The sequence below is a fragment of the Colius striatus genome, chromosome 4 (genome assembly GCF_028858725.1).
Source record: "Colius striatus isolate bColStr4 chromosome 4, bColStr4.1.hap1, whole genome shotgun sequence".
Lineage (NCBI taxonomy): Eukaryota > Metazoa > Chordata > Aves > Coliiformes > Coliidae > Colius > Colius striatus.
This window is the reverse complement of record NC_084762.1, coordinates 9,471,590-9,498,329: the sequence shown is the minus strand read 5'-3', so window position 1 is coordinate 9,498,329 and position 26,740 is coordinate 9,471,590. Positions and strand designations below refer to the sequence as shown.

The 26,740-nt window shown below is 41.5% G+C and overlaps 1 protein-coding gene across 1 annotated transcript in view; it reads left to right on the top strand.

The window, feature by feature from the left end:
• Positions 1-26,740, top strand: part of MYO10 (myosin X) — a 158,860-nt gene that overhangs the window by 6,641 nt on the left and 125,479 nt on the right. Inside the window, exon 2 of the mRNA XM_061994767.1 lies at positions 26,537-26,635. Coding sequence (XP_061850751.1) covers positions 26,537-26,635 — 99 coding nt within the window. The remainder of the gene's footprint in view (positions 1-26,536; positions 26,636-26,740) is intronic.

The window sequence follows — 26,740 nt, the reverse complement described above, 5'->3', positions numbered from 1 at the left end:
ATCTCACCAACCTCTTCAGCCACAGGGCCAGTATTTTCCCTTAGTGAATCACAGTCCCCAGCTGTGGTTGCAGCCAGGAGCTGGAGTTAGGAGTTTTGGGTGGAGCCTGGTACAAGGGCAGGAGTTAAAAAGTCATTGTGAATTAAAACTTTTGCTAAGGGAGGGAAACAAAGAATTATCGTCCTTAAGTTACTACTTGTGGCTACTTTACAAGCTTTGGGATTTGACCTCAAGACTTGTTAGATTGATTGTGACTTCAGGCTTTTGTGAGAAGGTCACGGCTTAGGCATTCTCATTTCTCTTGATCTTCCTGTTGTTCATCATTAAATGACATTTTTAAACCGTTAGGGAGACATGAAGGAGAATGGCTTGGTGTTGAGGCAACAGTTTGGGGCAAGTTACTGACTTTTGAGTATTATTGGTTCAAATTTCGCATGGTGGGCTTTTTAACTTATTTAGGGTTTTCTAAGATGTCCTATGCATGTCTAAAAATTGGGCATTATCCATTGGTCATATTTACTGCAATGAAACTTTGTTTTGGACAACCCCTCATTAAGAAAGGTTAAATGGATTACCCTTTTGTTTAGAAGTCCATTAAGTAGCTCAAACACTCCTTTTAAAGACAGGACTATTCAAAGTTTGGATGCAGGATGGAAACTGATATTAATTATCTTCCAGATCTACCACATGTAATAAACTATATCCATGCTGAAGAAATAATTACCTCTTTATTACATGGAAAATATGAGCATTGCATTGGAAAAGTATACTGGGAAAGGTTTGTTACGACAGAAGGGATGAGTGAAGATTACTACTGTTTCTAAATGTACCTTCAAGAAGTAGGAGGATATTAGGAAAGGATGTACTGCCCAATTCTAGATTCATTTCTGCAAAGTTAGTAATCAACACTGTTATCTCAAGTAGGTCCAAATACTATTTATGCTTGTTCTTTGTGTCTTCAGCTGGACAGCTGGTATTATAGAGCAGGGTGAGGGAAGTGTCTGGTTTCTTCTCTGCAGGTTGTCATTGGGACTGGCTGGATGCTTTCCCACTGTAACCCAGTGACTAACTGAAGAGAGCTGCTGAGTTACTTCAGCTGGGAAAAAGTCACACCTGTGATTGTTTTACTAACAAATGTAACTACTTTCTTCTCTGTTTATATGATTTGTTTCTTTGTGGCCAAGTGACTGTTTTTCAGTCAGGCCTATAAAAGCCTTCTTATTTGCAACAAAGTTTAGAGAGTTTGTTTTTTCTTCACTGAAATGTCAAACATGAGCAATGTTGATAGAACTTGATAATATATGTTTTTCCTTTTTGAACAGCTCACTGGGAACAGGTGTGATTTTTTTGGTTCAGATCTGAAGCATGTCAGAAATTGATGCATGTTTGGTTTTACTGATTAAAGTTAGTGTTTCCATTTAGTGTAAACTTCTGTAGGGCTTTAAAAGACAATTTCTAGTTAAGAATTTTTCCTAGTGAGCAACTGTGCTCAGTTATTTTTTTACCAAGATGAAGCAGCTACTCAGTAATAGAACCAAAAAGCACTCTAGCCTTTCTAAGACTTGGAGGAAAACTTTGCAGTTTACCCTTGTGTATGGAAGTAGGTCTTGAAAAGTGAAGGGTATGGATCATGTGTAAGCTTTTTCTGAACTTTCACTGAAAACTCACATCTAGTACATCTTAAGCAGAATTTCTTATGTGCCTCAGTGGCCCTGCACTCAGTAGGCAAATGTAAGCATATTGGAGCACAGCCTAAACAAGGAGGTCAGTGTAATACCTTTTATTCTTTCTAGGATTAATGGCATGCTGATGGAAAGCATCCTGGAGGACAGACTTTATCAATCTCCCATACCTATCCAGTAGCCTACTGGACTTCATAGCTGAACAGGGTTCCCATATCTATATGTTAATATATTTAATCAAATACTCAGATTGCTTCAGTGGGGCATTTCACCTGGTTTATGGTATCAGACTTTCTTTTCTTTGAAAGCGTGTAATAATCTTCATCTTGTGGCCAGCCTTTAGCAGCTAGAGTTTTTGAATTAATATTAAGCAATGGTGAGTATTAAATAAATCAGGATTCTCTTTAACTCATCTCTTAGATGGGTTAAATCTTTCTGGGAAATTATTTGTGGTTTGGATTTGTTTTGTTTCAAATGAGGGAAAGAGGAAGGAAGAAAGGGGAGCTCTGCGGCAGGCTTCAGGAGCCAAGCTGAGCCTTCATGTGTGATCGTGGCTGATGGCATGTACAGGGTGAATGGCTGTGTTGGACGACTCAGGAAATAAAAGGCTAAGTGCACTTTGATGTATTAGTGTTGCCTTTTCCTATGTATTCTTGGGAAACCATTCATAACCCATTATTATAGGTCAGTGATACAAGACTGTGTTAATATAAGTCTGTTTTGTTTTGGAGAACTCCTCACAGGAGATGCTGTAAGGACACCTTAGCAGAGCAAAATGTTTGGTTGTTGCTTTTTTCCCTGGAGGCAAAACTAGATTCCCACCAAGTTTACCTAAGGGCTTTTTATCATGGCACATCTGCCTCTGTACTGGCCTAGTCATTAAAAGTACTCAGGGGTTATTGAGTTGGTTTTTACGTTCTTTACTTCTTGACAGGGTAATGCCAGCAGAGTGGCACCCTGCTGCCCAAGCCTGCCATCACGGTCTCAGAGCCAGGATTGATTTTTAGTGCTTGTAGCATAACCTCGGGTAGAGATCTGAGGTGCATACATTTAAGTGCTAGCAGCCATTAACTCCAGCTGCAATTAGAATGCAGAGTGTTTCTGAAATTTGTTACCAAAGTTAATACCCCTTGCCCTACTTTCTCCCTTTTTCTCTTGCAAACCTTCAAAAAGCATTAGAAAACTAATTTTTATGAGCTTTCCAGCATCTGAGGAAGCATTTCTGTAGTTCTTGAAACGATGTTGGACTGTGAAAATGGTGCTACTGGCAAAACCTTATTTTCATGTTGTGCCCTGCATGCATTTATTATCCTTCTTCCTGACCTTGCTAGCACAAATGCAGGATTTCTCTGGAAATATTCTCATGCTTCTCCTTTACGTTCAGCCAAGCTGGTGCTGGTTTTGGGGACGGGAGATAAGAGAAGTTTGTTCCTTGTTTTGAAAAAGTATTGGTGTTTATAGCATTATAGGAAATGGATTATTTGGTCCTATTTTAGTTGCTCTTGTTTAGAGTGCCAGTGAAATGTTTATTTGGATGATGTGAAATAGATTTGTTAAAAGAACGGGATTGTTTTTCTTACGAAGTTGTTTATCTTGAGGGAGAAGTCAAATTCCTCAGTTTGATGTACCTGTCTGGTTTACAGAAGCAGTGGAGATCATTTCTATTTGACCATTTTTAGTGGGTCAAAACTCAGCTTTGGTTAGTGTGTATTTTTATTTGCTTCAGAAAGAAGCAAATTTGGCAGGATGCTGGAGTTCACGTCGGGACAAGGAGTAGACGCTGATTCTGTAGGCCAGACTACTTGCTTTGTTGATAGTCTTCTCAGATCTCTTCTTATTATTAAATATAGACTGTGGCTTTGTGATTAGAGTTTATCTCCTCATTACAGTTCTCTAGTGGTGGGTATGATGGCTGGGTTTGTTTGGTGTGTGCAATTATGCTCCCTAGAAGAGAATGAGAGTGGTGTTTACAGCAGGGCTTTGAAGGGTGGCATTTCCTGCTGCTTTTCAGATGGTGTACCAGGAGGAGCATCAGATGAAGTGAGATCTTTGTTGTTGAAGCTCCCAGAGTTGGATTCTGTTGTGTGATGCTTGATAAGCTATTTCCAGGAATAAACAAACTCAACCAATCTGTGCTAGAAAATGTAATTTGTACAGCAGCTCCCCACCTCCTTTTGTTTTGCCTTTGCAATTAAATTTATAACATTTTTATGTGCCAAATCTGGGAAATTTTAACAGATGGGGTTTTGGCATAAAGTTGTGCAGTGCTTACAGCAGAAGGGTGATTCTCTGTTTTGTGTTAGTTTTGAGAATCTCTACTTCTAATTTCTGTTTCTATTGCAGCATTTCTGCTATCATTTTGCTTTGGTGACTCAGTACCTTTTCTGACTACTGCCCTGGCGCAGTAGTAAACTCACTTTTATTTTGTACAGAAGCTCATTAATATAATTAAATACTTTTGTTAAATGCTTACTGTGTAGTTAGGCCTTTGTCACTAGGATGCCTTCCTACCACGCAGGTAAGGTAGAGATGCCACCAGTAGTTTGTGGAGGACAGAAGGTGGTACCCAAATCTGCATTTTCTTGTGAGCATCCAGAAGTCCTTTGTTAGTGGCTTGTTCCTTTGTAGTCCTTACTGGAGTGCTTGAGTGCAAAGGGAAAACACTGAGTTGTGAGATCCTTTTTCTATGGGTAGTGATTCAGCTTTTACTGCTTTCCATGTGCTTCTGAAGGTGGGCAAATGAAAGCTGTAATCCTAAATGTTGATTTCTTCAGCTTTGTGTGCTACTTACAGAAACACTCCTTTATGCTGCTTGCGGATACTTAATCTAAAAAGTGCACAGTCCCTTCATACAGTCAGAGGCCACAAAAGCTTTGCTCTTCTCCTGGGAATTTTGGTAGTTTTTTTCTTCTGGAAGGCAGCAGAGTTCTTGGGACTCAGCATGAACTACAGCTCTCCTGGAGCACAGATCTTCATGTAGGTGGGAATTGTCTCTCATTGGGAAAGAAGAGTGGGTGCGTGTTAATCAGTGCCTAAATTGAAGGGGCAACGAGAGCTCAAGGCAGCAAAGGTCCAGACACCTGCAGCAACAAATTATGGGTCACACTGCTGCAGGGATCCCCCAGGGTGCTCCAGGAGGAAGCAGAGGAGACGAGCTTGCATCAGCCTCTGAGCAGGAGCTGGTGCTTTAGCAGCATGGCTTCTCAAAGAGGTCTCCTTGGATGGGATGGGGATATTTGATAGCTGCCTCCTAAGAATGCATAAATTAAGCCCTTTTTTTGGCCTTGCAGTTCCTGTCTAAGAGAATAATCTGTCGCTGTCCTGAGGCCAGCTGGAGTTTCCTAGCTATAGGTTTTGAATGTATTTTTTCTTGTTAAATCTCTGGTATTATCAATGGCAGCATTTTGGGAAGTTGGGCCTTTTTTGAGGCTGCCTTTTAAAATCTTTATTTTTTTGTGGTATTTAGCAGTGACATGTTTTTGCATCATTTCCTGTAGACTTATTGGAGAAATCTGGGGTTATTCTTGAGATAGCTGTGGTAATTTATGTCCTAAAAAAAATAGGACTTTGGCATTTGTTAGTACTGCTCTGTCAGTGATAATATCATTATAGTAAAAGTTGTCATTTTTACTTGAAACTGAAATTCTTAATTTTGTTGCCATAAGATTATCTTTTCCCCTTATTTTGTTCCAGGTGGTTTTCCAGAGTAATTAGTAATCATCAAATTGTTCTTTCTCTCTGAGAGCAGCCCTGTTAATACCATTTGCTCTCCAATTAACAGCTGGATTTTTATCAGGTCTTTGTTAGAAGAAGGAGAAATCTGAAGAGACTGACAGAGAAAGTCTATGTTTGGGACCATTGGGAAATCCACTTTTTGCATCTTAAGAACACCTGGAAGCTGGGACACTCTTTGTGCTTAAAAAAAAAAAAGGCTGTGTCAATAAGTTCAAAGCCATAGAGGTATAAATTGCTGCTGCTTTTGTGGATGTGTATATTTATTTAGCTTCCTGATATTCTCTTGTACTGCAGCTGCAATGCTGTGTGCTGTTGCTTCCTTTGCCTGTTACAAATGAAGAGAAAGGTGGGGGGAAATAATACCTTGTACTTTTTTCTGGTGCAGATCTAAGTATGATGTTTGTGCTTCCTTTTTGCAATAATCTGTTGTTCCTTGATGACTGATGTCCCCCAACTTTCTTGTATATTGCACATGCTTATTTTTCCCCTCTGTTAAGTTTAAGTAAATGATTTGGTGCAGCTGGGAGAATGTCTGCATAGGAGGAAACATATGACAAGGAGCTGCTTCAGGATTATTTAAAAGCCCAAAAAAGGCAATTTGTTTGTATAACTGCTCCCTCTTTCTGACTTTTGTAGTCGGATTTAACGAAAACATCATTTTAAAATGATTTGCTGTTTATTTGTTTGTTTTTCAATGACCTGGGAAGTTTGTTGATGACTCACAAGGCATACTGAGCAAAAATAACAAAAATGTCTGAATAGCTTAAAGCTTCAGCTCCCTGCTGGAAAGGTGGTTTGTTGAGGACAAAACGAAAGAATAAGCTCAGAAGTGGTAACCATTAGCAGCTATAAATAAAGAGTTACTCATTTAGGCTCTTTGGCGAATAAAAGAGAGAGGTTGTTCCAGTTTTTCATCTCTACTGTGTGGTAAAAAGTAAGGTATGTCATGCCCTGCTGTTTTTTAGATAGCTTTAAAAATAGCTGCACTTGTGCTGTTTTCTGCTCAAAGACAGGTCTTCAAGTATACTTGCATAAATGGCAAAAGCCATTTGATCCCAGTCTGACATAACTACACTAAATTATGAATGTAGTTAACTTTTAATAGGTTGTGTTCCATGCAGCACAGCATCTATATTATGTCAGTATTTTAATAAAACACTGAATTTTGTTCTAAACCAATGTCTATAATTATGTGAGCAATATGGAAACAGTGTAGGGAGCAGCCAGTGTGTTACCTGGTGGGTCAGTAGGTCAAGTCTTTTGGAAAAGAAAACCCGATTTCAAGCTCCTGAAAAGGAGCAAGCTCATTCTCTTCCTTGAAAATGCCTGCTGTGGCAGTGAGGAGGATGCCACAGGTCAGGGTGAAGTAGCAGTGTGCTGAGACTCTCTCAGGAATCCTGGAAGAGCCCTGAAGACCCCAGGGCCTCTCTGTGGGCTTTGGGAGCCACTTTGGTGAGGAGGCAGGTTTTCCTAGTCTCCAGGTGTTGGGATTAAACAAATGACATTTTTAAAGTCTTTGTTTAAAGAGGCAGCTGTCTTTTGCACTTAGCTGTGCTTCAGCCTCATTTTAAAAGAGGAACTTGGAGGCTTGCATGAACAGCTAAATAATAATTAACCTCTCTTTAACTTCACTGGGGCAGAACTAAGATGTTCATCTTCAGCCCTAGATTTCTCCTGCCTTGGCACTTGAGCGACTGAGCATTAACACTTGTCATGTCCTCTTCCTTCTTTAATGCTGAGTGTGTTTGTGGACATGTTACACTTCCCTGGCTCCTTTGGAAAGTAATAATAACGATGCAAGGCTCTTGGGCTTACCCTGAGTCAGAGTATCCTACTTGTTCCGGCTCCCAGCGTGCATTTAGCCCTGTGGCTGAGAGGGCTGTTACAAAGGTCTCTCCTGAGCAACAAGCAATGCAGGTGAGCAGACTGTTCCTGGTCCGTGAGCTTTGCTTCTCTTATCAGCAGACGTTGGCAGTTTCCAAACAAGTGGCTGTGATAGCGGCTTCTGACTGGGCAGGAGGGGGAAGTCTCTGGGGAAGGAAAGGTGTGCAGGTGGGTAGGTTTAAAGGTGCAGGAGAGATTTAGGGTTATGGTGAACTATAGCTAAGCTATGTGATTGTGGCTAAAGATAAGCAACCCCAAATGAGTAATGGAAGTGTTGAGGCTCGGGTTTCTAAAATTTGGTGCCTTGACTTGCATGATATTGGGCTGTGTAATGTGTTCCATGGAAATTTAGTTTGTTATATTGCTCTGCTTAAAATAAGTAAAGATATCTCGATTCAGCAAGGTTGGTAATCCCAGGATGAATAACAGATACAAGAGTCCTAATGTATTTACAATCACACATGCTCTGAAATACCTTGTGGTTTTTGCTTCTGCCTGGGTGCAAGCTGCTTGGTTCTTACACATCACAGTCCAAGCTTGCCATGGGAGAGCTGATGAACATCTAGGGAAAGATGTCCCTGACTCTGACAGAGGGGATCTAACTAGATGATCTTTAAAGGTCCCTTCCAACCCTAACTGACTCTATGAATTCTCTTTCTTTTGGGACTCAGGAAACCTCCAAAACTCCACTTAACAGTAGTCAGTAAAAAATGACTAAAATTCAGTAGGTAGATACTGCTCATCTTGGTAGAAATGATGTTTTAGTTGGAGACACTACGGTTCAAGCCCAGCTTGTGCAAAGCAACTGTCACAAAGTGCCCTCTTACCCTTCTGCCCAGGAGCATGTCCATGCCACTGGGGACAAGGACAGGAAGCCTCTACCACAATTGGGTCTCTGTGCTCCCTGCACAGATGCAGCTTTGTTAACAAATGGCTTGTCTAACTCATCACTGATTTTTAACCCTTCTCAGGATTATTGTTACATTGATCTGTATAGTGACAGTAGAGCTGCTTTTATTGCACACACGTTCCTGGAAAGCTGGAAATGACTATTTTTTTGGTTAAGTTTCTATTTAACTCTTCTTAATGAAACCATCAAGCCATCTCCTTACTGATGCAGTCTGTGGCATGTGTGAGGGAAAAGCATTTACCAGTGATGACTTTTGTAGTGGAGTTGTTCAGAACTGACTCTGAAGTTCCATAGAAGATTTTTTTATTGTTGTTTTTAGGAAGCTATCCTTAGGAGATGATTGGCTTTGGAAGAGTGCAAATGTTGCTACTCTATTGGCCTATGGAAGGTTGAGTTTCAACAATGCTTCCTTGGATTTGTCAGAAAGGAAGCACAGCAGTGTATGAGGTTGGGAGTGAAGGAGAGAGTGTCTTGTAGTTTTTAACTTTGCTGAAGAAATTAAATTGCATTAGGACCGGATAGGGGTAATTACACACCAGCCTGTGTCCTTCAGGCACCAGATGGTATCACGAGAGCCACTCTTAGGAGAAAAAAATGACTGGAGTCAGAGGTGTTGTATAGAAAACACACTGGAGGAAGAATCATAAAATGGTCGGGTTTGGAAGGGACCTGTAGAGATCATCCAGTCCTGCTAAAGCCAGTTCCCCTTGATCAGGGGGCACAGGAAGCTGTCCAGGTGGGTTTGGAAACCTCCAGAGGAGACTCCACACCCTCCCTGGGTAGCCTGTGCCAGGGCTTCCTCATCCTCACTGCAAAGAAGTTTTTCCTGGTGTTCACATGGAATTTTTTTGTGTTCCAATTTATGTCCACTACCTCTTGTCATGTTGCTGGACACAACAGAAAAAAGTGTCACTCCATCCTCTTGACATCCACCCTTTAGGTACTTATAAGTGTTGATGAGGTTTTCTCTCAGTCTTCTCTTGGTTAGGCTAAACAGCCCTAATGGGACATTGAACTTGTCTCCTTGAAATGAGCATGAGGAAGCTACATGTTACGTGATATGTTATTGTGTAAAGTAGTAAGTGAGTTTTACAGGGCAAGTAACACTCACCAGCTGCCTTGGGAAAAGCGAGTGTGGATGTGCACGCTCAAGGTGATTCATGACCAGTCTGTACTCACTCTTGGATATTCAGGAATGGACTTGCTGAAGAATTTCTGCTGGAAGCTTCTTTTTGCAACAGATGGAATATTGAACACAATCAACTTATTTTTGTAAATGTCTCCATAAATTATTTTAGCTAAAAATTAAATGGATACAAATTTATCTGAGGGAGAGACTTATACAGCATGTTGGGGTAAAAAAAAAACCCCAGACAAACTTTCAGCAAACTTGTATTACCTGAGGAAGTTGGGTGTGTTTTAGATGAGTCTTAAGGTGATCTTGAATGAAAATGATGCATACTTCTGCACACTTCTAGGTGTGGACCTGGATTTTGTAGCTCTTCTGTACAAATATGATCTTGTTTATGTAAATATGAGGTGGAGATTTAACTCCTAGGAGAAGAAATCCTCATGGAAGCATGTGTATATCTGAAAACGTACACAGAAGTTCTAAACGTCACAATTGTGTGTAAACAAACATGCTTGTTGCTATCTGAAGATGAAAGAGAATTGAAAATGTGACCAAAACAATGTTGTATAGGCACTGTCTTCAAAAGATCTCAATCCCAGTGATAAGCCACAGTGCCAGAGTCCAGTTGTGCTCATCTGACATGTGAACAGCTAGAATTTTGATGAAGTTAGAGTTACTTCTTCAAAACAAGAACGAGTTGATACTTGAAACAACAGGGAAGTTGTAGGGAGACTGGCCTGTGTGCAAGAGAGAAGGTGATGTCATGTGAACGCCGTTGTGGAATTTGGATGATGCAAACTGCGTCGCTGCATCTGCCAAATACTTATAGCCCTCAACAAGTAATTCATTCTGCTTTTGCCTTGGTTCTCTAGTTGCAAAATACGACAGGATTTTCCATTTCCAACTTTTTTTCCCATTTTCCCAGTTAAAGAGGTGTAGTCCATAAGGCTCTTGCTCTCCCCAGACCTTTGCACCAATGCAAATAAACCAGATCTACCGCCTGTGCTAAGGGGCCAAGTTCTGGATGACTTCCTTGGTGAAGGAGCGGGCACTTAGTCCTTGTGGTTTACAATGCTTTCAGCCACACACATTGAAGTGGTGTGGAGGACTCAAAATTAATTTCCCAAGAGATGAGGAAATTTCTGTTCCTCCCTATACTGCACAAACAAGCAGCTAAAGATAGTATGTACAGTAAGCACACAGTTATTGTTTCATTTTGAGATTATTTATGACTTACTTGAAGAGAAAATTGGTTCTATTCAAGGCTAAGTCTTTTTGACCAGCCAAGTCAAAGCTTGGAGGACATGGAGTTACAGGAACATTTATTTACATTAAAGCGTTAAGTGGCTTTTCATGACTCCTGCTGTCTTAAAGTTAAGGAGTGCTGCAGAGGCACCAGCTTTGGCAGAACTCTTGTGTGGTGTTGGGTTTTCTGATGATAGAGAGCAAGATGCTTTTCAGATGTTCTGCTGCTCTGGGAGTAATGGTAATAGGCTGAAGTATTTTTCTGCATTGTTGAAGAATAAAAATACCATTTTGGCTAAAGCAGTTTGAATAGTTAGTGAAGTGCTTAAACACATTCACTTTTACTCCTAGAAGTGTCTTTTTTTAAAATTCAGTAGGTATAGTTACTCCTCCAGGTGACCAGGTTTGACCATTTTTTCCCAAGGAGGTCTGGACTGAAGAAGCACTTTTTCATTCTTCAGTGTGTGTCACTTTCACATCAGCTGAAATCAAGCACATGCTCTTTCTGACCAAGGAGGCTTTTCTGAATCCTCTTCTGTTCTACAGTAATTTGCTAGTACTGCTTCTCTTTGCACAATTCCACGTTTCAGGATTTGTGGACAAGTTGTTTATTCTGTAGTGTTTGGGTCACTTCATTTTACCTAAGAGTTACTGAAAAAAAGCCACCCCAAACCACCAAATAGCTGGTTTTTTTACTTACAGTGTAGTAATATGAGAAGAGACATTTTTACTGGTATGAGAGTAGTAGAAAATACTGACAATGTTAGGCAGAGGAAGACATTTATATTTGTTTCAGTTCTTTAGTGCCATGAAAGCCTAATTATGAGTAACTAAGATTAAGTATGTTTTAATAGCACTATGTCAAGCAGTCATGGAAAATTCCCGGTCTGAGCTTGTGTAGGTATTTGGATACTCTGAAGCCCACAAACTCTGGGGTTTGGTTTTTTGAGAGGTTTTTTTCTTTCTACTTTTAGTGTAATTAAATCATATAAGAAAAAAGCACTTCTCTGGACAGGGAGGAATAATGCTGCATTTTCAGTGCTACACTTGCATTGTAATTTAGGCACTGCGCTAATTTGACTTCAACTTACTGTGCAATTGCTTTCTTTATAAATAATTTAAAGCAACATCCTTTTGATGACAAGCCTATAAAGTCCTCCCAGGTTTCACAGACTGAGGAACTGCCCCACTCTGTGGGAAGTAGGTGTTTATGGAATTGTCTGGACTGATGTTTACAAAAGAGTTGGTTGACTTCATTCATTGCCAAGTAAAACAAATTGCCATGCAAAGGTTCGTGCTCCTGAGTGGATGTACTTTCAGAGGTAGCTAAGAGAAAAGTCAGGGTTCCCTTGGCTTTTAGGATCAACAAAGGTTGCTTGTGAAAGCTTTACTGTCCAGCCTGTTGACTCATGGCTCTTAGCCTACCTTTTGAGTGCCAGGGGAGCTACGCAATGCAGAGCAGGGCTGTGTAGACCTACTGGAGCAGGAGAAATGCATGGCTTTTGTTGGACTTCAAGTTGGTCAATGTACACGGTCTACCTGTTGCCTGGTAGAGGTATGTGTTAGGCTATAGATACCCTAAGGTATTGGATAATTTGTTTTGAAATATGATTTCTTCTTGAAGAAATCTTCTTGATGGCCAGAGTAGAAAGAGGTGTCTGCTCCTGGATATGCTTTTGCTATTAGCCTCATCCCCTGCCTCCCCAGCTCTCCACAAAGACACTCGTGTGTCACGTGCAAAGAGATTTCACACCCTCCTAGGACTCTGCAGTTGTTTCACTGCCTTCACCAGCCTTAAAGTCTGTAGGGTTTCACTTTGAATATCTCTGCCTCAAAGTAGCTGTGTTCTTGCCAGGTCTTTCTCTGGCTTTGCATCAGTTTTTCTAATCTGGGGAAGGACAGCTCTCCCCAGCTGGCACTTGCAAGAAGCTCCCAGCTGGCAGAGATGTGACTGCTAGTTACAGCTCTTTGAAGGAAACAGGATCTCCTCCCTTGATTTAGACCAGAAAAATGAAGTTTAGTATCTTGGCACAACTAGGTCACATTACACAGTAAATGGTATGGTCTGATTTCAGACTTGATCCTGGAGAAGAAAAAATCTGCCTCTCTGCTGTGATAGTGTTCTGCTTCTTTCTTCAGCTAATCCACTTGTCTAATGAAAATAGCTTGAGTGCAAGTGGTTCCCACTTTGTTACATGATTGGTGCAGCTCCAGGAGAATACAATGTGTAGTTAAAATTACCTGGCTGCAAAGGTCTTTTGCCTGCTGAGTGGCCAGCAGGGCTTCAACCCTGTTTTCATTATGCTGGATGTAGCAATCGAGAAGAAAGTCTCTGCCCAGATACATTTCCTTGTATTTCTTGTTTATCTCTGGGATTAAATGCCCATTTTGTCAGGTATTAATGCTTCAAATAACTTCTGTTTGGTTAAACTCCTTTCTAATTGCTTTGTGGTTTAGTTTCACATCAAATCTGCTATCAACCTGCAGCACTGTAAATTGTGCACGTATGCAAAAAAATTACAGAAACAACGACTCTGTGTTGCTGCATTTCCTGCTCCAACTGCAAGTGCTAGGCTGAGGTAGTCATTTTTCCTCTTAATTACCAGCTCATGTAAACATGCACTGAAGAATAAATCAGTGCCAGAGTGATGCAGGAAATGTTCATCCCTGTCATGAAAACCAAGGCGCAGAATGGGAATGCGTCAAACCTCTAGGTGTGCCTGCAAGTGAGGAAACGTGCCACACCTCGCTGTTGAAAAGTAGAGTGCGGATGTTAAGCTGCTTTGGAAAGATGCTACAAGCCAAGAGGAGAGATGTGTTGTTCATCCTAGGGACTGAAAGCTGCTTCGTGTGACCTGCCTGGGGGATTTGTCTTTAGATGTGAAGTGGGAAGCAGTATGAAATTACAGGGTTCAGCCCAGCACGTGGCGTGAAAAGTGTCTCTGATGGGAGAAAGGCTGCTGATGTAAACATCTGCTCTGTTTCTGGGTTTTCTACTAAAAGTGGTCCCTCCTGGCAGTTTACCAGTGAATGAACTTGAAAAAGAGTCAATTTCCATTATATGTGATATATAGGAAAAACTCACAAGGAAAGTGACTTACCATAATGACTTGGATAACCTTCTGTTCGTTTTATAGTTGCACATTTGTGGAAGAATGAAGATATGTATGCTAGTAAGAGTAGCATTACTAGGAGGAAAAGTATCTGGTCGGGGAGAAGTGGGCTAAGCAAAAGCAGGAGATTGCTTTACAGAGGGCTGTGACCTTGAGGGGCTGAATATAATGAATGTAGTGTTTCAGACTGCCTCTTCACCTTGCAACTGCTGCATACCATTGGTATTCAGCAGCAGTGATGGGGCTCTGCAGCAGGAAGCCTTGCAAAGTGTCACTTCATCCCTGAGAGAAGTTTAAAGCCCACAGTGCTAAACTTTTCAAAGCATGTGCAGAAAACTCTGCCCTTTATCTGAACTTAATGGATTTCTAGCTTTACCTAAAATGTAAGCTTCATGGCTAAATTTGCCTTCAGCACTCAGTTCCCAACTCTCTTTTCTACTAAGCTTCACCTTCTGTATGTATTCCAGTGGTTTAAAACAGCCAGCTCCGGTGTCATGTGGCCTCTGGGAATGCAGAGATTAGCCCTGAAGGACAGTCTTCTGTTTGCACCGTCCAGCAACTGAGGGAGGGACTGGGCTGGGATTAAATTTCTCTTCTGCTACTGCATGGTAATTCTCCCTGTCCTCAAAGGTCCCTGTTTCGCTTCTATGTTGGGCAAGTGAATTTAGGTGTTTTCAAATGCCTGTTGCAATTGATCTTTGCTTAAAAACATTTGATCTCAGTTTGAGAAGTAATCTATGAGTGGCTATTTCATACTTGCTGATACTTTGGTGTTTGTGTCAGGATTAGTAGACTACATCCTATTTATGAGTTACTTAAAAACAGAATGAATTTTGGATTGAATAATAAATTATTTAAGGTTATAGGTTTTTATCCACAGTTGGATAGATTCTCTTTGTATTTCAAGGGAACAAGGAGGTCATTTGATCATGGTGGTTGTTTTGATGTTAAATTGTATGTGTTTTACATCTCTGTTCATGGCAGGGCTTTAACATTTATTATGAGTTTCTTTAGTTTCTGATCTGAGGACAAGGTAAAGGCTTAGTAATTATTGGAGGAGGAGATGGGAAGAGATGCTGCTGATAGCGAGTCCTCCTGCCTGAAAGAAGGGCCCACCAAAGTCTTGGGATGGTTCCTCCCAATCATACTGGAGTATTGATGGGGACAGGCAGGACAAAAGAAAACAAGGATTAGTAAAGTGGAAGAAAAGTCACCTGTTTTGGGCTGTACACAAGTGCAGTAGTTTCAGATGGTCCTGTTAGTATCCTTTTCTCAACTGTTGTGAATGCAGATTAATTCTAAAATAAACAGAAAGAGGAACAAGCTCTTTTTTCCCCTCTCTATGCAGACTTATGGGCCTCTTTACAAGTCTGGCATCTGAGGGTCAGCCTCAGACTCACTTTGCTTCCACCTCACCTGAAACTAAAGAATGTGGATTTAAACAATGTATACCCTAACCACTCCTTACTTCTTTCCCATTGCTTGAAGCTCCTGTAACACTCCAGTAAACACGTTTGCCTCTGTCTATAATACCTGTTGCTTAGTGGGTTGTTAATGCTTTAACACACTGCTAGGATTTAATTGAAATACAGTTGCCTGCTTGCTTTTGTGTTTTAAGACATGTTTTCTTGCCATGTGCAAGACGATGAGCTGCAGGAAGTCAGAGGGCAAAAGATGTTGGCTGTCACATGCTGTAAGAAGTACAAACATCCTTATGAGTTATCCCTAAAGAAGGAAGAGATTTTTGTCTTGCTTAGAGTGCATGTCCTTTGCTTGGAGTGCTCAGAGGGGTGCCTGCAATGAGGCTGGCCATGTGTGTGCCGTGTGAGGAGCCATGCCAAGCTCAGCTGATGCTTGCCCCGGGCACAGCAGTGTGCCTCTGCATCCCGTGTGCTCCCTGAATGCTGGGCCCTGAGCCGTGAACTACCAGCCTTTCTGCCTCAGGTACGAGGCAATAAGCCAGTGCTCTGCCTTTTAATGATAAAGCACGCCATTACTTTTTCCTTAATTGGTTGTGTTTTCATCAAGTGATCTCCAGACAGGCAATTTGGAGTTGCTCCTTGCTTATTGTGGTTTGCAACATACAAATTAGTGTGGGAAGCTGCTAATGTTAGCCTTGCAACTAGGACTTCAGTGGCAGGATCTGCTCTTTCTATACTCTCCTGAAGTGTGAAAGGTAAGGAGGGAAAGCACAGACAGGTGCTATGTTGTTCTCTATTTTTTGGAATGTCCGTGTATTACTGTGGTGAAGGATCAACCCATCTTCCAAACCTGCATGGGAAAGCCAGACATCACAGAAAGGCTATGGATATAGAGGGATGCACTTCCCCAAGGCAAGTTACATGCATCCTGGATTTTTAAGGATTTAAATGATTGATTAATTTTTCTATTAATTTTTAAGGATGGCTGAATCCTGGGTGTGAGTTACTGTTTCCCCGCTAGCTCAGGTTGGTTTATGACACATGTTGAACTCATTCTGTGTGGTGCTGCAAATCTGATAACATTTGCCTCAGCTTCCCAAATCAGCCTCAGCAGTGCTGTGGCACAATTGCTGCAGTCACTTGTTGCAGGCCAGAAAACTGCATTTTCCTGGCTAGGTATAGACTTGCCATGTGTTTATTCTTCATCAGGCTTCTCAGGGCTCCTGTTGTTGCCTTTGAGCTGTGGTATGCTGCCTCACAAGCGTATAAACATGGTTCGATGGATGCTGTTGGTGAAAGCTGCCGTGGCTTGTGGGAATGGAGGACCTGAGCTCAGTCTGCTAAAACCTGGTGCAGCTCAAACCTGTCCACTGCTTGTGGTCAAAGTGTAACTGGGATTTGTTCCTCAGTGTGGAGTCAGAATGACCAGATGGGTCTTCAGAAAGGCAAGGCTGAAATGGTTATTGGAAATGCTACTGAATGGGTCTAACAGCACATTCTATTTTACCAGCTGTGTGGTGTTTTTCATCTATTCTTCCTTATTTCTGTATCACGCTAAGTATTAACCACACTAAGTCTGTGTTCTACAGATATTTACCCATATGCAGGGTCCTATTGACATCTATAGGACAGAATAGTTGGGCAAAGTTAGGAAAGGGTTGTGATGTTTGTAGGGGCAAACCCCAAGTACCTTATTAAATGAGGCTGATCAAAAAAAATATAGCAAAAACCTCCCAAAAAAACTTGAAGCATGAACTAGCAATGTAAAGAAGTAATTCAGTGTAATTACATACTTGAAATACTGGTGTTCCTGTGGTGAAATGAAGATATCCAGTGATCATTATTGTGAAGGCAAATCAGCAGAGAGAGGTGAAGCCTACTGAATCATTTATTGTAATGTGAGGTGATCAATACAACTTACGAAAAAGAAGTTCACAACCTTATATTTAAAATTCTTCTATTTTCAATAATCAGTGTTTCTGTTATTGAAATGAATGAATGAACTGTGGGCTGGCTGTCAATTCTTCTCTTTTCTCCCTCCTTTTCACACTTTCTTAGACTTGGAATAGTCTTGCTAATTCTTATGACACTGAAATGTGAACTGTTTCTCTCCAAAATCCTGAGTTTTAATGTCAAGAAAATATGGAGCTTGGAAGAAAATGGGGAAAAAAACCCCAACGTTTTTAAAGAATGGGGGTGGATTGTTTTTGTCTTAAGGATCTGACCTTACAGCTGTTTTTTGCAACAACGAAGACTGCAAATGTTTTCCCTTCTTACACTACTGTAACACAGAAGAATGATTTGTGTATAAACTGATATTTTTGAGTTGTAGGGAGATGTAAACAAAAAAAATCCCTCTCAATACTGTCACACATGTAAAAGGATCATGAAGATTGACAATATGGAAGTGCTGAATTGGAAGCTTTTGTACTTTGATGTCAGTAACTTGCAAAGTGAAAGCAGTGGTATTTTTACTGGGAGTAATTTTTAAGTATGTTTGTTACCTTGCACAGTCTGCTGCTTAATATGGGTTATCTTTTTCACACAGGACTTAATTAAATTTTCCTGGAATTGCCTGCTTGCTTGGCATGAGAGGGGAAAGGGAAAAAAACAACCCAACACTGAGCTTCCTAGAAACCAAGAGTAGTCCTGCCTTGCTAAATTCACTTTCTTCTGTGTTCTTTCAGGTGCAACATTGGTGTTTTATCAATGATGCTTCTTGACACAAAAAGGCTTTGATGAATGCTGCCAGATGGCTGCAAAGAGCAGTCAATGGTAGAAAATTTATCTTGATCAGAAATTTCATCTGCTTTGCAAATTCAGATCAGTCTGACCCAGTATTTTATCCCCTTAGACATATAGTTGTTCTAAAAAGTCAATGTCTGGGAACATGTAGAACTGTGTTAAGTACTCAACAGCTCTTTTCCTGATGAGCCTGATAGATCCACATCTCATGAAAAAAAGTGAGAAATGTCTTTCCTTTGATACATGGGTCCTTAAAAATCTTTGGATTTTTACCACTTATTCAGGTTTAAAGTACTGAAAGATATTCCTCCTAAATGAAAACTTTTTAAATCAGACCAACACCAAGAATGGCAAATGAGCTACAGGCATTTGTCAGACTATCCTCGTGACCCTGAATCACTGATAGAGCTTCACAGCAGTGAACAACTTACTAGATGATATAGAAAATACTGCATTATCAGAAGCTAGTGGTGATTGAAACTGACTTGTTTGGCCACTCATGCTTGGATAACTACCCTTGCTGTATTGCTGTAAGCTTTGGTGAATGTCTTTTGGAGGAGAGTCTGTCTTCCCCCTCTGCTTTTATATGCATTGGCCTTCCTTGGTTCTGTATTTCTTAAAATACCTGTTGAGGTTAAAAAAATCTCTACTCCCATGGGTGAAGAATTGAGGGAGGGGTGTGTGTATACAGGCTGGTTAAATTCAGTTGGTTTAAGGAAACAAAGTTTGGCTTTATTGTGTGATTTTGTGTTTGAGGTAGTGGTTTGGGTTTTTTTTGGGGTAGGGTTTTTTTACATCTGTACTCATGAGTAATTGGTAAAACTTGTGCTTTTGGAAATATACAAGTACTTGGCAAAACTGGGCTGTCATCAAAGGCAGAACTGCAACTCCTATTGAAATCTGTGAAGGCAGAGGCAGGGCTTGTTTGGTACTTACAATGAGTTTTAAGGTTTTTGTGAGGATATTGTATATTCCTCTAGAGAAATTTAAATAAGAGGAGACAACTACATGCTACCTTTAAGAGGACCATGAATGTACCAATAGGTCTGTCATTTAACTGGCCACTGCTACTCCTCACTCCAATATAGACAGTGATGGAAAGATTTACAGTGGCCCCAAGCTCTTTTCCCCTGTGCTCCTTCCATCTTCCCACTGTCATTAGTAACTGCCCCCTTCCTTCTCCTCACCCATGTGTTGTCTTTCTTAATTACTTCTCTTCCTTACTGAGTTTTAACAGCTTAACATCAACTTCCATGGCTAAGGTGGGTGGGGCTTAGAGCAGAGGAGATGGTGTCATATGCTGGGCGAGTTTGTGATACCTGGCAATGATGATGTACAGCGGGACCTGAAACTGTGAATTCAATAGACAGGGAAAAGTTGCTCATTGTGTTCACTCTCTTCCCTGCTTTCTCATATTTGCAGTTTTATTCAGGGTTGGTTGCCTTGGAGCTCTGATTTTTAATTTCTGAATTAATCAAAAATACCATTGACTTGACTGCACAGAAATTGTTATTTCTTTATCTAAACTTGTAGGCATGAGAGAGAGCTGTTGTCCACTAGCAGCCTGTCTTGCTTGACTGCAAATGATAATGAATATAGGCTTTCCAGATTTCTGTATTGTCTTGTTTTTGCAGTCATGATGCCACGGTGGAGGTTGGGAAGTCCTGAAAGTGAAAAAAGTACTTTGCAAAACTTGGCAAAACGTAAATTAATGCTTGAATCTCTCTTGAAAGTCCTAATTCAGACTGTAGCCATACTGGTTACTCTTACCAAAAGATAAGATGGCATCTCATTGCCAGATTTGCTTTTGAGGATATGATGAAGCTGTCATTTCCTAGTGGTGTGGAAACCACATTGCCCTCAGGAGCTGGCAGCCATGTCTTCAGAGCTGTAGCAGAGAAATGCAATTGCATTTTGGCTTTTGAGCAAGGTGTTACCGATGTGTGTCTCGGCAGCAGAAGATGGAGAGGAGTGTGCTTGTCCACCTGCATATATAGAGGGTAATCTCTGTGTACCTTTTATGTTTGGAATAGCTGGAAGAGAAAATGTTTGGGGAGGGGGGCGTGTTTAAAGGCCATATTATATGAAGCAATGGTCTTGTAAGAAATTCAAAGGGCTGGGGAAGGTACGTACTTATTTCAGTTCCCTCTCAAGTCAGTAATAGTACTAATCCATGTTTTAATCCAGTTTCTTGGTTTTAAAGTGATATGCCATCCTTGGTGCTGCACTGTCTCTGCTTATTGAAACAGAAGGGGATGGAGCCTGTTCAAGGTTCATCAGCAGCTGTTGTGCAGATTTGGAGTGCAGGAGAGCTGGTGCTTTGATCTGATGTGGGGGATGGACAGACAACAGAAACATCTCATTTTCAAGGAGATTTTGTTCTGCAGGAAACAGAAATTTAGCTCCCCTAAATTGACCTTATATCCCATGGAAATATCTTTCATATAATATGAAATTAGGAAAGTTGTTTTTTCTACATAGCTTCTTTCTGGCTGCAGAGGTGTGTGAATTAGTAAAGAGGAGGAATGAAGATAAATGTGGTTTTGGTTATCTTTTGCTTTTAAAAGCTACGTCCAGTTTGACCTAGTTAATAACATCTCTTCCTGTCTCTCAGACTTTTTGTATTTGGAGCCAAGTTACTGAGGTCCATAAACAGAAGGCTCTCTAAATACATATTGACTGTTGCTCCTTTTGCTTTGCCAAGCTGTAACAGCAAAATATTTTTGAATGCAGATGCAGCAAAACCTGTGTTCATTTCCCTTAATTTAAAGCAGTTTGAGCTGCTTTGAATCAACTACATTGAGTCAACTGGATTTTACATTATAACACGTGAATGAGTAGCATTTTCACTTGGATGAGAACACTTATCTGCTTCTTCATATCTAGAGAGAAATAAAATGTATATTAAAAAGTAATCGATGTGCAGATAATATTTTATTCAGCAACTTGTATGAAATCTACCTTGTTAATTGTAGTTTTACAATGAATACTCCACCATTGTACTTAACTGAAATAAAGTTCTTAGTTAATCTTGAGGTTTCCAGCATATATGTCCAACACAAAGTAAAAAAGAATGGATTTGTGTCATTTCCAAGGACAGAATACAGAAGAAGGTAAGAAACAGTGGCTGCATTTTCAGCAGTAGCACCTGTGAGGTAAAAGGTCTATGGAGTTCTCCAGGTGGTCTTACAGCTGTGAGATTTCCAAATGTATTTCTTTTCCCTTTTGTAGTCAAAATTTATTTGCTATGGAAGTGATGGCATATGGCCTTGTTTCTGCAAATGCTGTTTCAAGTATTTTTACAACCTCACTTAATGGAAATAAAAAACATTGAGTTTTAGTGAGCTCTCTGTGGCTTTATTTGCCCCCTTACCACAGAAGGGCAACATGTCAGGGAGGTCTGGAGTAACTCAGAGTCTGTGGAGCCTGCAAATCAGACTCACATCAGTATGATATGCCACCAAGTGCATTGAGGGGAGCCTTTCTCAGGCAGGTCCTGTATGACAAATCTTGTCAGTAAATTAACTACTAGTGAAGAGTGTTTTTTCTCAGGACTGTTTCTTGCCATAGCTAATCATAGAATTGTTTAGACTGGAAAATACCTTTAGGATTGAGTCCAACCACTAACTTAGCACTGCCAAGCCCACCACTAAACCATGTCCCTCAGCACCTCATCTACATGGCTTTCAGATATCTCCAGGGATGGGGACTCCAGCAACTCCCTGGGCAGTTTGTTCCAATACTTTATCACCCTTTCAGTGAAGAAATTTTTCCTAATAATCTAAATCCCCTGGTGCAACTTGAGGTTATTTCCTCTTGTCCTGTTGCTTGTAACTTGGGAGAAGAGACCAACACTCACCTCCCTACAACCTCCATTGAGGTAGTTAGAGTGATAAGGTCTCCCCTGCCTTTCATAAACCCGTGTGAACTGGACCTGACTGCCTGGTTGTACTGTACATGCCACATGATGACACTGATCTGTTCTATAACCTGCCCTGGCACCAAGGTCAGGCTGACAGACCTAGAGTTCCCCATGTCCTCCTTCCAGCCCTCCTTATAGATAAGTATCACATTTGCCACTTTAACTGGCACCTCCTTGGTGAGCCAGGACTGCTGATAAATGGTGGAAAGTAGTTTGGTGAGCACTTCTGCCAGTTCCCTCAGTACGCTTCAATGGATCCCATCTGGCTCTGTAGACTTGTGTCTAAGTAGTGTTGCAGGTCACTGACTGTTTTCCCTCATATTGTGGGGGCTTCATATGGAGAGACTGCAGCCCTCTTCCACAACTAACTAGGCACAGAAGGGGACTGTAACTTGCATAGCTTGTGGGGTATCTTTTGCCAAGACTTTTCTTTTTTCCCCTCCCCCCGACAGGAAGGCCTTGCAGTGTACCCAGCCCATGGACAGACACCATATTGTTGAGCTACCTTGCCAGGGAGCACATTGTATTTGCATTTCATATGCCTGAGGCTTTGTGAACTGCATTGTTCAAGCTCCTCTGAATAGCAGCTATTGACCCCTAACAATGTACATTTGTTTAAAGCAAACTGGTTTGTGCTTTAAAAAGCTTATTTTAGGACTAGCCCAACCAAGTGAATGTTTCTGTGTAGGCCAGCTTTCCTTTCCGCCAAAAGGTATTTTCCCCAAAAAGTATTTATTTTCAAGATTGAAACCATTGTGCTCTGTATGAGAGGCTATTTTGAATGCTGAGGTTTTGTTGCAGCTTAATGTTTAGAAGCTTTTCATTGCCCTTGAAAGCATAAACTTAATGCTGCTCGAGCTCAAAGACTGGCAAATAATAAACCAGCAGAACAACAGGGACTTGGATGTCCTGAAGCACTTGAACTCCCCTGCATTTTGACAAATGGGGTTTTTCTGCTGTTTATGTGTGCATTTAGATGGATTGAGTTCATCAAGGAGGAGGTGGAGACCGACAGATCCAGACATTTAATGACCAGCAACAGGCTGGTGACAGCATTTCCCTGGGAGGTGGGAAGTCTGGTACCAAATTAGCTTTCCTGCTTGAGGTTACTATAAGTACATGCCTCTACCTCTCATGCCATCAGGCCTCCAGAGCTTGGCAGTATCAGTGTCCACCATCTATTCTAATTTGTGAACAAAACTAGAGTTACTTACTGGGGAAGGGAAGCTTTACTATGTCTTGATTGTGTAGGGTTATTAGGTAGAGGCAGAAAAGCCCTGTAAAGTCAATTTTTTTTTTTTACCTGAACAACTTCATATTCCTATTATATGCTAGAATGATCCTACTAATAACAACACAATAGTCAAACATGAAACAAAAAGAGATCGAATTGTTTCATGGGCTGACGATTCTTTCTTCTGGTGCTCAATGTTAACTTATGAGTGTTGCATCTCATGAGCTTTCTATAGGTATTTCTGTTGGATGCATCAGAAAAGCATTGCCAGCAGAGATTGAGGAGGAGTCTTTCCCATCTACTCAGGACTGCTGAGGCCACATGTGGAGTGCTGTGTCTTTTCTGGGCTTCCCAGTATGGAAGGAACATGGACATCCTGGATAGTGTCCAGTGAAGGAGCATGAAGATGGTGAATGGACTGGAGTATCTCTCCTATGAAGAAAGGCTGAGAGAACTGAGAGTGTTCAGCCTGGAGAAGGCTCTGAAAAATGTACATAAATACCTGGAGGGAGGGTGCAAAGAGGAGGGAGCCAGGCTCTTCTCATTAGTGCTCAGTGACAGGAATGGAGACAATGTGCACAAACTGAAACACAGGAGGTTCCCTCTGAATGTCAGGAGATGCTTTTTGACTGTGAGAGTGACCAAGCACTGGCACGGGCTACCCAGAGAGGTTGTGGAATCTCTCATTCTTGAGGATACTCTACAATCATCTGGACATCTTTGGCAACAGCTCTAGGTGATCCTGCTTGAGCAGGAGGGTTGGACTAGATGCCCTCCAAAAGTCCCTTCCAACCTCAGCCTCCTGGAGTGTACAGGTAAAGTGAGGTGGCTGAGGACATACAAGCTATAAAGATAATTAGGGGACTGGAACATCTCTTTTGTGAGGAAAGGCTGTGAGACCTGAGGCTGTTTAGCCTGGAGAAGACAGGGAGGGCAACTGAACAATGCTTATAAATGCCTAGAGAGGGTGTTGAGAGGATGAGGCCAGTCTTTTTCTGTGGTGCCCAGTGACAAGAGAAGGGGTAACGGGCATAAGCTGGAACACAGGAAGTTCCACGTAAACACAAGGAAAAAGTTCTTTAAGGGTGATGGAGCCCTGGCACAGGCTGCCTAAGGAGAGTGTGGAATCTTCTTCTCAGGAGATTTCCAAACACACCTGAACACATTCCTGTGCCCCCTGATTGAGAGGAACCTGCTTTAGCAGGGGTTTGGGCTGGATGATCTTTAGAGGTCCCTTCTAACTCCTATCGTTCTGGGAATCTGTGGCAAAAGACTCATCTGAACTTGTTCTGACTGTATTGCACAGTGTAGCAAGGGTACATGATCTCTCTTACACAGAACTGTGCACTCATGCCTTACAGGCTTTAGACCCACCCTGTTTTGGATGAAGTAGGGCTGACAAGCAGCTGCTAGCCTCAAGTTTTCCCTCTCAGATGTTCCTGGGGATGGTGGGTAGGCTGATGGCACCAACTGCATTAACTTGAGAGCCTTTTATCTCCAACTCCAGTGATTGTGGTATATACTGCTTAGCACTGAGGATCATACATTCAAAATTATCACTCCTGCATCTGCACCTAAGGGACACAGGACATTTCAGCTTGCTGGTTCCAATGGAGAGGTACCAGAGGTCTGAAAGCTATGCCCTCACATCAGCCTTCCTCCCTCTGGAAGGCACAGTGTGAGAGATGCCCTCGGTCAGTGTAGGGGTGTTGGTGCAACTCAAGAAGCAATGCCCTGGGTTTTCTGATGGCCAGTCTGATGCAGAGTTAGACTCTCCTGGCTATTGCTGCTATCACTGTGTTTTCAATTAAGTGTTCAAATCTTCTGTATTCGTTGTACCGCTTCTGGAGAGTTCTCTGCCTGCTGTTTCCCAGTCTCCTGCTTCCCCTGCCCACCTCGGGTACTAGTGCTCTCCTTTCCGCTCCCCTCTGCACTCACCCTGTGTTACCAAATCTATGTACCCTGCCTTTGAACTACCTCAGACTTGCTGAAAACCTGGAAACCATCTGGCTTGAGGTTTCAGAGGTAAAAGGGCAAACGGCTTGCAGGCATTTGCAGGATTTGAAATGGAAAGCAGTGTGTCGAAAGATGGAGGGGGGGGAAAAATAACGAGGGGTGTTCTTACATAGTCCTCTGTGCAGCTGAGCTCTTACCATTCAGAGACAACAAGCAGCAAGAGTTCTTACATCCTCTATGAGCATTATTTTATTTCAATGCTGCTGTTCTCCCATCATAGAAAGAAGAATAATGTTTATGCAACATTGTCTAAAGCATATGCAACTTGTAAGGTGGCTGAAGCCTGTGGTAGACTCACAGGCCACTCGTCTTAAATTTGTTAACAGAAATAAAACTCTTTGTTAGTCAGGACCCTGCACCCCACTGGTAAGGCTCTAAGTCTAGTTTCTGTGTGTAGAAACTCCAGCAAGGACAATGTTTGGATGCTAGCAAGCAAAATTAATTACTTAAATAGGGTTCTTTCAGGGATCATACACTCAAAGTCGTAAACTTTATGATTATCAGAGTACGTCCCAGACCTGTTCTACACCCCTTTGCTTTTTTTCTCCCATTTCTTAGGAGAAATTGACTATTCTGGTGAAAAAAAATCTGTTTTTAAAGTACTGTCTTTCTGATGGGAAGCCTGCTGTCCACTTGTAGAGAACATGAGTATAGTTTGAGTTGGAGGTCAAACCATGGGGTACTGCTGCTCAATGTTTTCATGGCAGCTGAAGCCTTCTCTTGTGCTGGAGCAACTCGAGTGGATATGGTTAATGGCTTTTGCTGCAGCTGCAGCATCAGCTGTGGTTCCTCCTCCCACATCCTCCTCCCTTGTTCTCACTGTTGGGTATTTCTGTTGATGCTGGATCTACCAGCCAGGTGAAAATTAAAATAGCCTGTGCCTACCCTGTCATACTAGAATGACTTACATGTCTTGCTGATAGTGTCTTTGTTGCCTCCTCACCTCTAAAAAGCAAATGTAATTTCTTTGTAACCTTGTTTGCTAATAGGTTGTGGGGTTTTTTTGTCTAAAAAAGAAAGATCCTCTGCATTGTGCAACCAAGAGAGGAATATTTTTTAATGGGCAACGTGGTTTATAAAAAAGGTGAAAGATGATAGGGAGTGAAGTGCTGTGAGTACCTAACAGTTTGAAAATAAACAAGCAGGGAGCCAGCTGGCTTTGGAGGAGGATCTTTTAAACTGTGTGGAAATGCAAACACGGGTTTGTAACTATACATGTGCTAACATGAGGCACGTGACTCAGAACTAGCTCTAGTTGCCCTTGCCAGCAGTTAGGAGCTTCTACTAAATAAGCAAAACTGTATTCTCCTGTGTTTACTGTTATGGCAGAAACTAATAAATACTTATTGAGTGATTATTTCTTTTACTTGCTTGTTTAGATTTTGCTCTTTCTTTCTCTCCTACTTGCCAGGTATTGCCAGAGAAAAAGGTTGAATGACAGTTATGATTTTGTTTTTTCCAGTTATATCATCTCTAACTCTGTTTTATGTATTGTAGGGGTCTCGGGTCTGGCTGCGAGAAAATAATCAGCATTACCCCAGTACTGTTCATTCCTGTGCAGAAGGAGTCGTCGTGTTCAGGACAGACTATGGTCAGGTAAGGGCATCATGCCTATATATTTCTCTCCTTTTTGCCACCCTGTGGAAATGAAGCTGCTGTCCTTGTACAGAAGACACAGAAGAATCTGAAAGCCTAAGGATT